The sequence below is a fragment of the Argentina silus genome (assembly GCF_951799395.1).
Source record: "Argentina silus genome assembly, chromosome: 3".
In the NCBI taxonomy this organism is placed as follows: Eukaryota; Metazoa; Chordata; class Actinopteri; order Argentiniformes; family Argentinidae; genus Argentina; species Argentina silus.
The window spans coordinates 18,509,782-18,528,620 of record NC_139657.1 but is presented as its reverse complement, the minus strand read 5'-3'; the positions used below and the strand labels follow the sequence as shown (position 1 = coordinate 18,528,620).

Below are 18,839 nucleotides of genomic sequence, written 5' to 3'. Positions count from 1 at the left end.
TTGCCTCTATAGTGCAGAAATTGTTTTATTGAAAGGATGGTGCTGACTTTTACAATACACCTCAGTTTGAAATTCCATTGGGCCTGCTCTGGGAAAGAGCTGAGGAAAATTACAGAAGAATGTTATTGACTCATGGAAATGGATTAAAGAGACTTTCTCTTTTATACTACAGTAAGATTCAATGTAGTGTAGACAAAGAGGAGAGCACAGGAAACTACAGTGAAAGAGGTTGGCTGGGTTTCTGCCCCAGGCCTGGTCAGCTGTGTGTGCACTTAGGAGTACTCGCTAGCTCTCTGGCTGCTTGGCTGCATTGAAACCATATGACCATTTTAGCATCTTTGCTTGACTGCTGCTCAAAGCATTTGTTTTTCAAATATCTGTCTGTTTGATTCAATAGTTTTGCATGCTATGTGACCCATAATGTGACGCTTTTGACTTTGTGAAGACAAAGTGCTTTGTTGTAGCTTTCCACCAATATTTTTTCATTAATTCCATTTAAAACAGCATGTTTTTATAGGCCAACAAAATCTTTTGACTTAGCCCCCATGGCAGGATTTAAGAATAACCCATCATGCCATCAACTGTCTGACCAATGTATTGTTTATTTGTGTTACACATTGAGGAGGAATTCAGCGTGTATAAACGGAAAAGAAAATGGTGAAATCAAAAGGCAGTAAAAACACAAACTGCTTACCAGGAAGACTGCGGTTTGTGTGATTTGGTGGCTGTAAAAATTCAAATACGTAAATGAGCTGCTTCACAAAAATGCAAATTGACACCATGTGGAAGACAAAGCATTTAAAAACACTTAGGTGGCTATTTGGGTTCCTCTTAGACATGTTTACAAGATTACCAGGCTCTGCAGTCTCACGCAACAACAGTGGCGCAGGAGATACTCGGGTTTCTATGCATTAATGAAGGCCTCTAGGCCAAGGAAATGGAGATGGGCCATCTAATGTGTTCCTTTCCTTATTGTTTCATTGTTTCAGTTCACTTTTCAGGTTATTTATCTTTATAATTTCTCATCTAAACCACAAATAACTGTTTTTCTTTTCTTTTAACTTGCATATTGCAATGTTTGCAGCAATTCTGTTTACAAACCTGAATTAACTAAATTATCGAATGGTGAATGCAGTATGTTGTGTTCCTGTGTAGTCTGATATAACACTGCACTAAGCCCCCAATAGCTTCGTTTGAATAAATACCCCATAATCAGATTGATCAGAATAAATACCCAATCATTGTGTTGATCAGAATAAATACACCATTATCGGATTGATACCCGATTCCAACTAGACCAGACCAGTATCTTCTCTTTGCCTGCGTATTTGTTTGCCAGATCACGGCCAACAGTTATTGGCCCTGAGAACAAACACTGAGTAACAGGCAGCATTATCAGATGGAGTCAGGCTAGAAACAGTGGTGAATTCTAACACTAACCCAGGCCCTCCGCTGCAGCACTGAGAGCCTTCACTCATATGGCGGGGTTCCGACATGCACATGTGCCTTCAATTAAGATGTGGCACCCTAATGGCAAAGTAATAAGGTGTACGGTTGGGTGGGAGGCATATTTGAACACAGGCTTGTTGTGATAGTATCTAATGGGATCACACACCATTGCACCTCCCCCCCCCCCCCCCCGCCCCCTCCCACCCATTCTGTGGTCGGTTGTTGTTTCCCCAGCGAAGATAACGTTCTGTAGCCTGTTTAAGAGAACGTTTGTTTTTATTACATGAGATAATGACTGAATAATGACTTGAATTAAAGTAGGAAATGAAGTCTGTTTAAAAGTCATTAATATCTAGGACATCCTGTCTTTCATAAGGAGGTTTCTAAAAAGACGCATTGATAGTTCTCATGGGGTAGGATACACACGTGTTGTTAATATATGTAGTAGCAGTTTTGAGTGTTGACTCTACATAAATTAATTGAAACATGTTTACTTTTCATCTGGTAGCAGCACCACATTACATGCCGTCACTGGGCTTCTCTCACATTTGAATGCATGGCAGTGATGTACTAACATCTTGCTCATCTACATATATAGTGAAAAGAGACTTTTTAAGTCATCCACTTAAAGATAACACTCTCTCTCTCTCTCTCTCTCCTCTCTCACTCTCTCTCTCTCTCTCTCTCTCCTCTCTCTCCTCTCTCTCTCTCTCTCTCTCTCTCTCTCCCTCTCCCTCTCCCGGTGCTCCCAGAAAGCAATAGGTAATCACAAAATCATCCACAGTTATCAGTAGGGTGATAAGCCTTAGTCTTATTGTGTCCCCTAATGCACCAGTAGATGATGAGCATGAGTCTTCACTCTAACCATAAGAAGAATAGAATACAACAGAGCTGTTTTGTATGCCACTGATATATTAGGCAGTGGTGGAGGAGGTCAGAGGGCCTATCCTGAGTGTCGTGTGCCTCATAAAGCTGGAGTGCGTGCGTGTGTGTGCGTGTGCGTGTGGTGCTTGCGTGAATGTACAGTATGTATGTGTGTGTGAGGGGGTGGCAGAGCATCGGCCCACCTTGCCCACATGTGCTGCTGCCTGGGAGTCCATGACCCAGTCTAGCATTCCTCTGGCTTGCTCCATCTGTTCTGAGTCTCCCTATCCCTGAGCCTGCACGTCTGAGCCTGGGCTCTCCAACAGGTCAACAACCCCCCAGCCCAAATGATAAAACAGCCCCATGGTGGGCAGGATGGGCCTCGCACGCAACCAGGACCAGCAAACACACACACACACACACACACACACACACACACACACACACACACACACACACACACACACACACACACACACACACAGTAGGGCCCCTTTATTGATCTTCCTGTCCATGGAAGAGAGGAGCTCTCTAAACAGAAAGAGGGGGAACAAAAGTCAAACTAATGTATTTGACCGTTAGCACATTAGCATGGCCGAAAAGGTCATGGTTTGACAAAAGCCCTCCTGCTGGGGAAGGACACTGGAGGAATGGCATAATGTAACATTAGACATGGGTCAGATTGAGAGAGAGAGAGAGAGAGAGAGAGAGAGAGGAGGAGAGGGAGGGAGGGAGAGAGGGAGGGTGGGGGGAGAGGAACCACTGCACATTTGATAAGATGGATAATATACATCCTTCTAAAGCAGGGGATAAGAGGCATTTGATAAAGCGTATTTGTCTGAGTCTCCCAGTTAAGATCCTTATGAGCTAATTAGTTCCCAGTCAATTCTGCTAAACACCACATTAGGGATTGGATTGAAAGATTGTTTGGCTTAATTGTTTAATTGTTTTAATTTTTTAAATGTATTCATCTGATATCCTCCCCCATATTCAAGGACCATAAGGCCTGGTTCATTTGTTTTGCCTGTCTGTTACAGCGATACAAAGACCATTGTACATTTTTCCTACACCACCTTCCATCTTGGAGCTTGTCTCATCATCATATGTCAATGCACACGCATTTATCAGACAGGTGTTTGTGAGTCTCCTCACAGGAGGGCCCACATGTTGGTACTTCAGGAAGTACACTGAACCCCCTTAAGAAACCATCTGACACGCAGCAGTGTGGAAAGCACTGACCTCTGTCTGCTCAGAGCACTTTACTAGGGGGGGGCAAGAGTGGGAGGGATGGAGGGAGGGAGGGAGGGAGGGAGAGAGAGAGAGAGAGAGAGAGAGAGAGAGAGAGAGAGAGAGAGAGAGAGAGAGAGAGAGAGAGAGAGAGAGAGAGAGAGAGAGAGAGAGAGAGAGAGAGAGAGAGAGAGAGAGAGAGAGAGAGAGAGAGATTTTGCTCTCTAGCCCAGCGCACGTTGACAGATTTATGGGATGCAATAATCAGGGTGTATATCACCACTGCTCCACACAGGTAGCTCCTGTAATTGACTTTCATATACCTGGTATTGGCTATAACCTCCACACAACTTTAGCCTAGGAAAGGGTTAGCCTCTAGGGTTGCCTCTGCTGAGAATTGATTGTTTTAGTTAGAACGCTCTAAACTTTGGTCACTGGTATCAGCAGAAGTGAGTTTAAGCTTTCACTTTCTTCTTTCAAAGAAACAGTGATTCCCCTGCTTACAACCAAAAGCCAAACTTCACTTTGCAGTTATGAAATGTGTTCATTCCATTCATAGGAAGACGTTTGATTGCTAACGGAACATTCACCTCCGCCTTCCACATTGTAGTAAACAGTGCTGAGTGCTGAAAAAAGGCCTTCATAGATATAGATCATCTAACGCGGGGCAGACAGTGTTCCGTCTGAGGGGGCTGGGCTCCCAGATAGGCCTATCAATCACATCCCTGTGGCTCTGGTGTGTACAATACTGCAAATGAAGAAACAACAGACACATTGCCCCCGGCCGGCAACATGCATTCCACCATGCATAGCTGCACTGCTGTGCTATCTGCTATAGCCTCTGCCCTCACCAGCTAGCTGGTTATCAGGATTCAGAGCACGCCCCCAGTGTGACCATCCCCATCCTAGGACAAAGGCCTGATCGGGATGCTAGGGAGCAGGGTTGTGTCGTCCATTGAGCTAAACAGCACTGCGGCGCTGCCCGGCCCGTTCCAGAGCCTCTGTCTCCAGTGTCCCTGTGTTTGCTTGTGTACTGTGGCATGAAATGGACTGAGCCTGTGCATTTGTACTAGCGGAGAATTACAAATAACCTCTCTCAGGGATAAACTCATTCTACTGTGCTAGAGCATGATATACATATTACTGTAGGTACACAAACAAAATACTACTTTGGTTTCTGGAAATAAGCATCCCGACCTTTCATAATTATTACAAATCTTCTGCAGATTTTTTTCAGTTTTCTCCAAATATAGGACATAACTTTCTCTCTGGCTTTTATTCAATAGAAGAGCATAGAAATGGAAATATGCTAAATGCTTTCCAATGAATGAAAGACTTTTTTGTTTTGTGGGGCTGCAAATATGTACCAAATTTCCTGATTATAGCCAAAGAGGACAGGAAATACGCTTGTTCAAATATTGGAATTTCAGTTGTTACTACAGTATAGCATCCCCCTTGGACCAATCAGTGTAATTTGGTAAATGCCGGATCTCTATGGCAAGACGCACCCATGTTTCAGTCAACATTGTCCAAGTGGTGTCTAAGATATCGTGTGTGACATACAAACATACAAACAGACGAACATACTAATGAACTGAGGCAGATCCACAGTGGACAATAACGCTAATGCTACTCTATGAAAGGGGTACCACAGTATGAGGACACAGAATAGCAATTCCAGAAAGGCTGTATTTTCCCTTATCAGAAAGGAGAGTGTTCCTGACATTTTGGCCTTAATTCCCAGGTATTCATCCCCTGCATCTTGGCCTGAGGCAATAATTACTGTGATGTAGGAAGGCACAGGAGTAATTTGTCCCTGTCTGAGGACAACATGGTAACACCCTGCACTTCATTTGTGTGGCTGAGCTCTCAGGACAAGGACATCAATAAAGGAAAAAGCGACTGGACTAGCCTCGTTCAATGTTCCTCATTCAAGAATGCAAAAAAACAGATCAGCTTCCAGGAGTTCTTATGTAGATTAGATTGTGGTTCTGGCTACATCATGCAAAGATGTTTTTGGTGGTTTAATGGGAATCAAATATGTAGAATGATACAAAATCTGTGGGTCTTTTTTCTTTTTATTCATTTAATTCGTGACTTTGCATCTTTCCCAGTGCTAAATCAAGCAGACATAACAAACAACAGATGCATTTAAACAAGGGATCCTATAGTATCTTGTATAACCATCACTCTCCTCAAGGCTGTTTTTGTCTGGTGCTTTTTATTGTAATATTCGCTAATCACACGTTAATTAGAGTAGAGGAACTATTCATCCCTGACAATGGGGATTTTACAGTGGCCTTAGTGGTTGTGTGGCTGGCGACAATGGACTACACCACAATGACATTCTCTATTTGTCCTGGCTGACTGTCTGACTGTCTGACTGACTGACTGACTGACTGTCTGACTGACTGACTGGCTGACTGACTGGCTACGTGACTTCACTCTGTTCTACCGTAAAGGCCTCCTAAACTCAATTATCACAACTGGCTGACGTTTAGTTCTTATCTGATGCCAGCAGGTCAGATTTGATTTAGAGAAAATAATAATTGGGGTTTAGTAGCTGCATGTTGCAGAGATGAAGCGTACTCATAACTTATTGTTGTGGGTTCAGTATTTGCTGAAGTGTCTGTTGACACAAAGAGATCTTTCATGACTGATTTGTGAATGGGAAGCCTGCCAGCTGTTTCTCAGGGTCTGTACTGGCTCCTTCTGTAGTAGTATGAAATAGCAGTCAGTAAGACTTGATTACATTATTTTGTGTTTGCCATATTCTTATTCAGACATGTCCCATTAATATTGTATTGCCCTAAGATGTGATTTGTAACAATGCCAGTCCATTTTTTTCTCTTTTGGCAAATTACCCCTGTGTGACTTTGATCCATATATTCTCATCTCCTCCTGGTATTAAAAATTAATATATTCAAATTGGGTTTTTGTGTTTTGATTACTGTCTAATATAAAATAATGCATTACAGTACTGTACATTACAATACAGACAACACATGAAATAAATGATTTAATGATTTTGTTGTTTTTAGAGTCGCATTTATAGACCTCAGTCAATAATTTAGTCATCTAAGATAAATCATATGACTGATGTAATTACATTAGTTAGTACAGTACAATGCCATTACTATAGTAACACACTCGAACCTACACTTCAAAGCACTACAGAGAATGAGTTCAAGAAGTAAACACTGTGCTGCCACTCTTGAGAAAGCCCTCCAATTGGCACCATGAGTGCCGTGAAGGTATGCTAGCATAGCATGCCCATGGGAAGAAACACCAGACAAAGGAGCTGGCGGATTCGCCGAGTGGACAACCCAGAGGCCTCCGTGGGCATTCTGAAAATATGGCTGTGGTCCTTTCAGATATTGAAGCAGGGTGATGACACATACTTGGCAGAGCGGGGATCACTTTCCCCAACTGCCAGTGCAGTTTTCCCTTCTTTTTCTCATGCTGGCATAAATAGAAAATGATTGTCTATTGTTCAGAGAAAGTGTTTTCTTCCCCTTTCCTGTCTCTATGATACCGTGTATAGTATGAGAAATGTAGAGTATGTATACTATGAAAGTATTTAGAATGTAAGAGTGTGGAGTATAAGTACAAGTACAAGTACACAATAAGACTGTAGAGTAAGTTTTTTCTTAATTTGTCAGAAAATCATTAGCCACTATTTTAACTCTTTGATGATATTCTGTCAAACAGGATGCATGATTTCAGCAGCTTTGATATCAAGCTATCCATTCATGCTTTTCTATGGTTTGATTTATTGGAGGAAGGACACATACAGTGCAGTACAGTATGTAAGAATATCTGCCAATTTCTTCAGCAGTTGGAAGGTATTTCCCCTTATAGCTGGATTCTGCTCTTTAAGTCATCCTCACGTCCCAAATGAATATCAGTGCTGTAAGGGAAGATATGAATTTATATTCTTCTGCTTTCCAGAGAGAAGATGGAAAAGTCAATCAATTCTCCCTCCCCAATGGTCTTTTAATGTGGATTTCCTTAGTCACTGGATGGAATGGAGTATTTCTCCAACCATTCAGATTTATTCATATCACAAGCTCTTCCAGGGATATGGAGGACTAGACCAGTTCAACACCACATGATCATTTCCTCTGGATATCTATCACTAACTTAGCGGAAAGCTTTGCTGCATCAGTGTCTGTCTCCAGCTCGGGAGATAATGTCAAAGTATACATTCCATAATATAGCATAATTACTGACAGAGAGTAAAATTCCCTGATTTGAGACAACTTCTTTGTGGGAAAAATGTTTACAAACGTAAAGCTCAAAAGCTGCGGCTCTCTGTTTTCTGTTGCAGTGTGTTTAAAAGGCATGTTGAGAGGAAAATGATCATCATTGAGGATTTGGACACTGTGAGAAGGGTTAGTCATGGCTTTGATACGAGGACCAGGCACTTCACTGGGTTTGTTTTTCTTTCTGTTGGGATCCTACGTTTCCTTTGTTTTGATGAGGTCATACAGTACTTGTCTTAAAACATCGTCCCAAGCTGCAGCTATTATCCCACTGGGTTTGGGTTCCTCAGCCCACCACAGCAATTACTACAGTGTGAGCATTATCTTGTCTAGGGGATGTTTATCTACATACTTCACAATATCTATTAGTGCTGTTGTACCTCTTTAAAAAAATACTTATTGGTTCTTTATTTATTAGCTTGACTGACCTACCATATAGCTTACCTCCACCTTTGGATACACCTTCAATATAGTACATCTTGAATACGAATATTGAGGGCAACAGGCATGCATTAAAAATGCATCAGGCTGTGTGCAAAGACCTTGACAGTCTGGAAAGTGATAAGGAAACACATTTGGACAGATTGAGTCACATGATCCTTCTGCTGAAGATGGTGATCCAGACATGACTTGGGTGGACCGGGGGAGAGGGGGGAGGCAGGAGAGGGAGGTAGTAGTGCCTTTGGTTTTCTCTTGTTAGCGGTCACATGATCCCAGCGTTCCTCTGGGAGTCGTGCGGTCGGGGGAGGAATGAGCTCCCGGCTGGAAAAGGTTTGCAGTGCACAGAAAGGTCCTGCCTCCTGCCAGCTTCTCAGAAAGATGGGGCCCAGCCACAGAAACCCAATCTTCCACTCGAACAGGCCCTGTAGCCAGCCAGCGCCAGATCAGGCTGGACTGTGGTGATCAGAGACCGTCAGTGCAACAGAGGATTAATGAGTAGTGATGGATTAGGAGAGACTGGCTGTGATTAGGGCAAGCCATAATGCAAATGTATTAATTTTTCACATTCAGTAGATTAATTTGGAGCAGTAGTGGCTAATCTGTGTGGATTCGGTTAGGCAGGGGGGAGATCCCTCTCTTTACCACTCTTTTTTCACATCCCTCCATCCTCTCCTTCCATGAGTGCCTGTTAACCACAGCTCTGTAGGTGCCCTCCTGCCTCTCTGATATATAAGAAGGAGACAATCCGAGAGGTGAACATATGTAGAGAGACTCAGGAAACCATAGCTGAGCTGCAGAGAGAGAGAGAGAAAAAGAGAGAGAGAGAGAGGGAGATAGAGATAGTGGGGGTTTGACTGGCTGGCATTGGTTTCCATCTTTATTTCAGTGCCAGAGCTGGTGTGGTTTTGAGGCAATATATACTGTATCTGTCCTCTCTGGCCCCGCTACACCACAATGTGCAATGGAAAAACACTCACTTGTCTTCCAAAATGGTTTAAAGATGTAATTGAACCATAATGCCTCTTATGTGAGCTTCTTGTGGCGGGATGAAGATCTCACTTGACAAATGGGCCAGAAAAAATAAACTGGCATATCTGAGTCACTAACAGAGCAAATAGTCTACTGTAGGCCGAGGCCTGGCTAACCCTGCCAGTGGAGGGCGGGGGGCTAGAGGCCCATGCTGGCTCATGGAGACCCAGAGAAACCTGAATGTCTGTTCACTGACATGTCAGACATTTCTATTATATTACTGTTTATCCCCTCAGCTGATTAACTTTGCTTTCTAGCTTCCATCCAGACTAGGCCAGGTTGTATTCATTTTCACCCAGATCTATCATAAAGGGGCTATGTCTACTCACTCTGTCAGAGGCAGTTTATTTGGTCATTTGTTGTGTGCTGCAATCACCACACCCTCTCCCAAGCCCCCATCTGCTTTCTGGTAGAACCATATTGAGGGGTAGGGCAAGATGGCTGCAATTGGCAGCCATAGTTTGAGTCAATGGCTAGGGAAAATACTGTGCTCGATGAAAGGGCCTCACAACAGCTCAGGTATTTTCGATGTACAGTATACATCTTGACGCTATTATGTTATCTAAGAAGCCTGTAGTCTCTCAGATTATTCACATGCATTAATTTGTCGCCGTGTTTGAATTACAGTCTAAAGTGTTGTTTGCCTCAGTCTGTAATTGTTTGTGCACGCCTGCTTTTCTTTCCTCTTGTCTAATTGCGTGTGTTAATTGTGTCCGCCATGGGGACTGACTACAACCTGGAGCTCTCGGCTTGTTATCACACGTGTCATGTCCCATCCATCAGGCTTTTTAATTACACGCCTGCCTGTGTGTTATGTTATCACGCACCTCCTCTCAGAGGAGACTCATTACATGGCCGTCACCTCCCCCTCCAGACACACAGGAGGGGAGAGGCTGCCTGTCTCACTGCCAGACACCTCGGTAGCAGAGTGACAAAGACCCAGACGCTCTAGGTCTCGACTCCTGTAGGGGGGCTAACAGGGCCTCGCCTTCCTTCCCACAGCCTGTGTCTGAGGTACTGAGCCACCAGGGTCAGACAGGCGGGTGATGCCCCAGCAGTGGGGAGGCGGTACAGTAGCACAAGACCCAGTGCCATTGCCCAGGCAGACCTGCCCTGTGCTGATGTAAGGACATGCCTCAGACATGCACAGACAGCATGGTCTCTCTGTGGGTGTCCATGGCCCCCCAGTACTGATTAGACATGGCCTTAACACTGCTCTACAATTCTTTCACTGGTCCTTACAGCTTTGTAATCCCTTCTACAAACATAGTTATTCATCCTCCATCCCTCCCTCCCTTCCTCCCTCTCCATTCCGTTTCTCTCTTGACACAGTGTGGCGTGTCTATTTCCGAGATACCCAGCACTGAGTTTCTGGTAAACATTGGGCGGCTAGGTGATTGACAGGTCTTTGCTCCTCCTGCGCCCGCCTCCCCATGCTTCATTATGCCAACATGGCATTCCCCCACTGTGCTGCTTTATTTGTTTTGGGTCAAGGGTGTGGTGCGCCTTCTCAATCCCTGTGTCCACAACAAGAGTTGGTCGTGGTGAGCTTCCCGCTCTGCTGCTCATTCTCTGATTGTCTGCTAGTGAATGCCACATGTCCACACTTTCAGAGGGAGTTGTATACAGATTTAGGGTCACAATACTAGATAGGAACCCATACTCAAGTCTATGTCCATACCCTGTTCTGAAATGTTATGAAACACAATACATTGTCTATGCCTTGTCAGTAGTCTATGCCTATGCTTTAATATGTTTTCTGACTAGAGCTCCTGCCTTTGGGGAATGATACACTCCCAATACTTTCTGTAGAAACCGATACTCACGTCTAAGTCGATGCTAAATGAAACAGAATAGTTTGCCTATGTCTATGCCTTGATTTGAATCAAGAGCTTATATCTTTTTGGAATGAGAAATCACCTCTGATGTGTTTGCCATCCTAGATAAAGGTCAACATATCATCTAGAACATTTACATTTTCAGTCCTTGTATTCCTATTGAATGCAATGGTACAGTGGACTCGTATCATATTGATTGAATTGACTGAAATGCCAGTCCCAAGCACAATGTTGAAGATGCACTCGAACAGTTCTGCCCATATGCACTAGGGTCATCATAGCACATGTCTGTCCCCCCCACCCTTCTAACCCCTCTGTGTTCCTCTCCCCCCCATAGCCGTGCAATCAAAACCAACCAGGACTTGCTCCCAGAGACCCCCTGGACCAACATCTTCTACGATGACTTCTGGGGCACCCTGCTCACTCACAGCGGCAGCCACAAGTCCTACCGGCCCCTCTGCACCCTCTCCTTCCGCCTCAACCATGCCCTGGGCGGCCTGGAGCCCTGGGGCTACCACCTGGTCAACGTGGGCCTCCACTGCTCCGTCACGGGCCTCTTCACCTGGCTGACCCGTGTGCTGTTGGGAGGGGGCCTCTGGAGCCTGTTGGCTGGACTACTCTTTGCCTCCCATCCCATCCACACTGAGGCAGTGGCGGGGGTAGTGGGCCGGGCGGACGTGGGAGCTGCTCTCTTCTTCCTGCTGTCTCTGCTGTGCTACGTACGTCACTGCGGGCTGCGAGGCCAAGCGGGGCCCTGCAGGCTCGGGGCCTGGCTCCTGGGTAGCCTGGGCTGTGCTGCTTGCAGTATGCTGTGGAAAGAGCAGGGGGTGACCGTGCTGGCCGTGTCGGCGCTCTACGACGTCTGCGTTTTCCACCGGCTCAAGTTGCGTCAGGTCATCATGCTCCTCTACAAGGTAAACAGTTTGTCTGTTGCCCTGCAGTGCTGTTTTTTCGCATGTATCTGATTTCCTGCTGCTCCCCCCCCCCCCCTGCGAAACCCTGGAAAACCGCAAGTGGAACGTTTATATATTCGAATGGGGTTGTGTGTGTGTGTGTGTGTGTGTGTGTGTGTGTGTGTGTGTGTGTGTGTGTTGTTTGCTTTTCATTAGGATATAATTTGAAAAATATTTTGTCAATGTATATACAGCTGTGTGATTCCGGAATGAGCTGTTTTTAGTTGTTTCCTTTGAATGCAAGTCAAATATACAAGTGAGGAAAGAAAACAAAGAAAAAGCACTTCTCTTGATTATTTATATACATCTAGCACATACTGTTTGTATATACGCAGACAAATGCACAGACACACACATCCATACATTATGTCAATGCAGTTGGCACCCCATGTGGGGTTTGAGAGAAGTATTGTTATGGTAATGAGGTCATGGGTGATGGGATGGTTTTGTCAGAGGAATGTGGATTCCCATGGACCCCGTTGACTTGCTGTCATGTTGTGTAGAAACGTTCCATCCTCCTTAAACAGTGTCATTATGTATCATTACCTCCCCCTTGCAACCCCATTTGTTACTATCCCCCAATTAAAAAACACTTCAGCCAATGACCAAATAATCCAAACCAACCCAGTTTGATAATGATTTGTTAATTACCCGTCTGTCACTGTAATGTAGTGCAAGTTATTGAGATGAATGATGCTCTAATGAAACACTAATGATGAGGAAGTGTTTTGTTTTCATGTGAAGCATTAGTGTTGGAATTAATCTTTATCATTTGAGTACAGTATATATATATATATATATATATATATATATATATATATATATATATATATATATATATATATATATGTGTGTGTGTGTGTGTGTGTGTGTCTGTGTGTGTATGTGTGTGTGTGTATGTGTGTGTTTTTTTTTATGTGTGTGTGTGTGTGTTTTTATGTATGTGTGTTGTTGTTGTTGTTGTTGTTATACAGAGAGAGAGAGAGATATGGAAAATGGAAAAAAGACTGCAACAGATCCAAGAAAACTGGATCTGTTGCAGTTGCACATTTTCCTTGTTTCCTTGTTTCTTTTTTGAGCACACTGCCATCAAGTAGCCTTTTCCTCAACTGTGCCCTGTCAAAAGCTTTTACCATCTGCTGTCTAGTCAATGTGACTTCCACAACTCTGAGCCCATCAGGGCAAATTGAACAAGACATGTGCACAAATGTGACAAAAGGGGTCTGTGGGAGCCAAAGGCACCGTAGCATTCTGACACATACAGGCGAAGGACAGGGTGTGTCAGGGAGATGTGCTGTGGCAAGGAGAGATGGTGGTGGTGGGGTGGGGGGCAGGAAAGAGAGGGAGCAGCAGAGAGGAGAGAGTAGGAAAGAGAGATAAAGCAGAATAAGGAACTACTGCATTTAAGGCTCATCTCAGTGTGAAAAAAGCGAGCATGTGGCTGTCTCTGCGCTAGCCACTCATGATTTAAGGCTTATCTGAGGCTGTGTGTCCTCTGGAGTATGGCCCATCCATTGACAGAGGCAGACAGGACTTCTAATAGCTTGTCAGGCCTGGGTAGGCGAGAGGGTGCGGGGTTGGAAGAGATGATACCTTGTATCTGACAGCTTTTCATCTTTTTGATTGGAAATCCACCCCACAAACACATCTCCCATCTCCCCTGTCAATCCTGTCCCCTCTCAGCAGAGATGAGTGGCAGATCCTTACACAACGCTAGCAGAGCCCAGAGCCTATTGATCGCTCTCCTCATGCTGTTGCTGTTTAATTGTCTCAGCAGACACCCTGCTATGCATACATATCGCTAAATCCCATTTACTTTCAATGTATTTTTCATACAGGTGAGACTTGCAAGGCAAAGTGGGTCTGGACTGCTGCATTTGTTGTCTCTCTGTGGGGTCATGCAGTATACCTGCTTCTGCTCCTCAACATGCTATGCTGAAGCTACCCTGGTCAACGTGGGCCAGGAAGGATTATGATGTTGTGGGCTCTCTCTCTCTCTCTCTCTCTCTCTCTCTCTCTCTCGTTTTAGAATGAATAAGACATACAGGGCTCCAATTTGCTTCCGCTAAAAGTGTGCTGTGCTCCGCGAGGTTTAGTTGATATGGGTGCTATGCTGGTAATTTCATTCAGCAAAGTTTCAGTTAGCTCAGGACAGGTCTCCGGTAATTAGTGGGTGTGCGCTGTATCACCAGAATTTCCTTTAGCAAAAGCAAATTGGGGCCACATACCTGTACAGTATTTCTAGAGGTTCTACTGGTGTGCCAGTTATGATCAAATAATGTTCAAACTATGTTCGCCTATTGTTGATTGTGAACGTGGAATGACTCATTTGCCCCACTCCCCTTGGCACGTCCTTTAAACACTCCCATCTACTGCTCTGCCTACAGTACTGGGTGCAAGTGTTTGTGTTGGTTGGAGCAGACACACTTAGAGATGACACCCAATTACCAAAAAGGTCTGCACACATTTGTTTCGCTGCACACCACTGCTTTGCGGAGGCCCATGCTGTAAAACACTATCCTTTTGAACTAAGTCGGCCTTATTTGGTATTTGTAATATTCAGCTTTCAGAGCCGAGCCGATGACATGAAAAGGGTTGACAAATACTCTCGTCACTGGGATCCCATTAGGTTGGCAGGTCTCCTGCGTTCCTTGTTAATATTAGGTTACACAGTGTTCCTTTCCTGTGATCACAATGCCAATTCATCTTGATGAATATTGTAACCTGATCTCACATGTCTGCTTTATTATTATGACTGTGACTAGCCTGCTGACATTAGGCTACCCAGCTCCTAGCTCCCCTTTTCTCTCTCTCTCTCTCTCTCTCTCTCTCTCTCTCTCTCTCTCTCTCTCTCAGTTCAACTGTAGGTATCAGATACCTACAATACATACATTGGAATTTTTCGTTGAGCTCCTCATACAGTACATACTGTACAGACACACAACCTCATACATACAGTACATCAACATACTCTTTCTCTCTCTCTCTCTCTCTCTCATCCCCCCACCTATCTCTCTCTCTGCCTCTCTCCCTCTTGATCCCTCACTCCCTCTCTCTCTCATTGAAGAGTGAGTCACTTTGACAGATGAGGATCAGAAGGAGTCCTCATGGCACGTGGAAGGGAGGCTAGCACCCACCTCCTTAGAAACATTAGACTGTGTATATGTAAAGCGCTGGAACGGACACAACACAAATAAATATGGTTTTCCTCAGTTGAGGCCTGAGATATATCAGGTGATGAGAGCTGAGCCATTAAGCTTTGTGATGTAGAACTTCCTATCGTTAAGCGTGTGAGCAGGCGACGGTGGAGGTAGGAAGTTAGAGGCCAGATGCTCTGTGATTAGAAGCATTATTAAGGCATCACATGGAATTAAGGCGTTAAAGTACAGCTGTCATCGTACTGGAATATACTGTAAGGGAGTTACTTCTTTTGTTTTATTTTTCATGGAATCTTTCATGGAATCCAGGCTAGTCTCATCGAGATAAGATCTGCTTTACGAGAGAGATGTGGTCCAAGACAGCAGCAGCTGTCTGTGTGACATGTTAACATGGTGCTAGTGGTCTATTCCTTCATATATCTACTCTCCACTGGAGTAGTTTGACAATTTCGAGAACACCGTTAGGATGGCAGAATGGGCTCTTTATCTGATTGTGGCTTGCAGTCAATTAAATTACAGTTTTATATCGCCTGCAAATCTCCCATTGTGTCGTTATGGGTTCTGTGTGCGGTCTGACGAACCAGACAGTGAAGCCTGGGGCTTCAGAGTAATTCTCTGTCGTGCATGACTCTGACTTCTCAACATCTTTTTGTAATAGTGTCTCTTCTTAAATGAAGAAAAAGCTAATTTATTGCCTACTTAAAGCACCCAGATTGCTTGATTATATGAACATAATTATACTTTATTTTCATTCAGGAGATTGTGGTTAATTTGTTGACATTAGTCATTATGACATAATCTTATTTGTCAGCTCCTACCACACTGAACATCACATATTCAAATTTGTTCCAAGCATATTTTAGAATCAAACAGCGTGTAGATTTTGTTCATTCCTTGGTGTCTATGCTATTGCCCCGTGTTTGGGCTGTGGTCTGTGTTCTTAACTAGAGCAGCCAAGCCAAATGGTCAAACCAGATTGACTGTAACTGCTAAGTAAATATAGCCTGATTTCATTTGTGTTTATTGTGCCACTAATAGAGGATATCCATGCTATAACCACCAAGCATTCGTAATAACATGGAATGCCACAAGGGATTAATCTCAGTCTGCAGGCTGCAGATGTGTGTGTGTGTGTGTGTGTGTGTGTGTGTGTGTGTGTGTGTGTGTGTGTGTGTGTGTGTGTGTGTGTGTGTGTGTGTGTGTGCGCGCGCTTGTGTTTGTGTGTGTGCGTGTGTGTGCGTGTGCAAGCGTGTGCATGTGCGTGTGTGCATGTGCGCGTGTGCGTGCACCAGAGATCCTCAATGAATCAAGTAATATCCTCTGACTCGATGAAAGCTGGACAAGACACCACTTTGAGGGATTAGACATACCATTACTAGCCAAGTTAGCTGCTGGCCAAATTCAAATACCTGCAGGAACTGTGCAATTGAACACACTGTATACAGTGTGGTTCTCATACATTTACAACACAAACATAGTACTCTCTCCCAATCTACTCAGGTTTTATGCACAGTGTACAGTCTCGGTGTTGATTTGTTGGCATTTCTCTTGAGTGAAGTCATTGTCTGTTCCTCACCCGCCATGGCAGCCCACTAGGCAGCAGTGGCCTGGTTGTGGTTTCTGCTTGACAGGTTCATAGTGCTGGCCACTCTATGAAACCTGCCAACGGAGCCATGCCTGTATAGTGTATACAGTCACTCTACAACTGGTGAGGAGGTAGGGGAGGGGGAGAGAAGGGGAGGGAGGGAGAGAGATGGAGAAAACATTTAGTAAGGAAGAACGCCTGTGTATCCCTTACTAACAATGTTAGCTGGCCCTCCCTCCAAGAACAACTGACATATCTGCACTATTAAAGGTAAAGCCAGCGTTCTCAAACAGTCATCAGAAACTGCATATTTCCTGCATATTTCATCATGTTTCATTGGAATGTTGTTGTTGTTGTTGTTGTTGTTGTTGTTTCACCCCTCCCATTCCATATGAGCTCTGATCTCTCCAACAAGCTCCTTTATTTGGGCCTAATTTGTTGGAGATGGTATTCACATGCTAATGTGCACTTGTCTCTGCCAGCCTGTGATAGCCGACGTCCATGACGTTTTGGGCCTAATTCACACTTTAGGGCTGAACTGAGCCGAGCCAAGCCGAGCCAAGCTAAGCTGCGCTGGGCCGGCCTGGTTATGCATCCACCCTACTTGCTGAAATAGTGGTGGAAAGGACAACGTGAAAGGAAAATATCTGAGCCAGCACAGTATGGTTCTGGTCAGCACTGTAGTGTGTAAAGCCCTTTACACCTCGGGCCGGCTGACTGGCTGCTGATTGGTCAGTTATGAAGCTCTGTCACACACAGGGGAGATAAGCTTGAGCAGAGATGGAGCACTCTATCACCCCAATTTCGCAAACGCCATTTCCTGGAAAATTGCTTGATTATTTTCTGAGCATTTTGTATGCAATCTACTGTTAAGGCTGAGAATAAATTCATATGATTTTGTCATATGCCTTGCCTCATAAGAGGGACAGTACTTTTCATTATCCTCTCAAGACTGGGGTTGCATCAAATGTGTCTCCACTGTCCATCTCAAATGTCCTCAATTTGCATTTCTATTTAGATATGCTGAAAGAAAGTTGCCTATATTAGAAATCTCATTAACTTCAACTTGAAGAGAGAGAGAGAGAGAGAGAGAGAGAGAGAGCGAGAGAGAGAAGAAAAAGAGAAAGGGAGAGTGAGTACAGTAAGTGAATAGGCACATGTTGGGTTAACAGGGAGGCTGGGTCTGAGGACTTGGCAGCTTCTTATCCCTTGGCCCTGGGGAGAGTTTTATTGAGAGACCTGCTAGAACTCTTGGATGCTTTCTGTTGCTACTCACGGCCATTAAAAAAACACACTCTGCTCCAACAGCCAATCAAAGTTATACATCACTGAGCTTAAAGAGCTGGTTAAAATTAACATTCAGACGTACAGTAGATGTTTTCTATCCTGTACATCTGATGCTGTGATGTTACGTTTTAATGACTAACAAACAAACCATTATATATTCTGCCACTAACATTATTACTGTGCTGTTTCTTCTTACAACACAGCATCTGTTTGTATGGGGGCTGTTCGTAGTTTACACCAAGGGGTATCCAATTCTGCTCCAATTTCAACTCTGGAGGTAGCTCAGGATTAGGACCTGTTCCAATGATATTGCAAAGACATGTACTATAGCCAGAAGCGATGTGAATCATGTTCAACATGGTCAACGTGTGTTTTTTTAGAACATGGATATTCATATCGCCTTTGTAAGTGATTATAGCATTTATGGAAGCATGCTAGCATGTATTACGCCTACCAAATACTTTATTAGCATCCACATATAACATTGTTGGCAGCTTTAATGTGTGTGGTGTAACCAATCTGTCTTTATGTGGAAAAAAAGGCTTTTTATTAGCTAATGTTCTGCGTGGAACTGGTTAATAGGCTCATTTTCAATAACAGATACTGAAGTCAGATACAATTAGTACACCTAGTTTGGCGGACGTTGTACTGCTTTTCAATATGAGCTCAGAATGTTTATTCATTAGCAATGCGCAGTAAAATGTCTTTCCTGAGGACTTGGCATTTGCAATGTTTTTCCACAG

General features: G+C 44.1%; 1 protein-coding gene across 1 annotated transcript in view; it reads left to right on the top strand.

Annotated features, from left to right (window-relative positions):
- tmtc2b (transmembrane O-mannosyltransferase targeting cadherins 2b) overlaps positions 1 to 18,839 on the top strand; it is a gene marked incomplete at both ends in the record, with an annotated part of 96,070 nt that overhangs the window by 36,529 nt on the left and 40,702 nt on the right. The window contains one exon of the mRNA XM_083667249.1: positions 11,451 to 12,027. Coding sequence (XP_083523375.1) covers positions 11,451 to 12,027 — 577 coding nt within the window. The remainder of the gene's footprint in view (positions 1 to 11,450; positions 12,028 to 18,839) is intronic.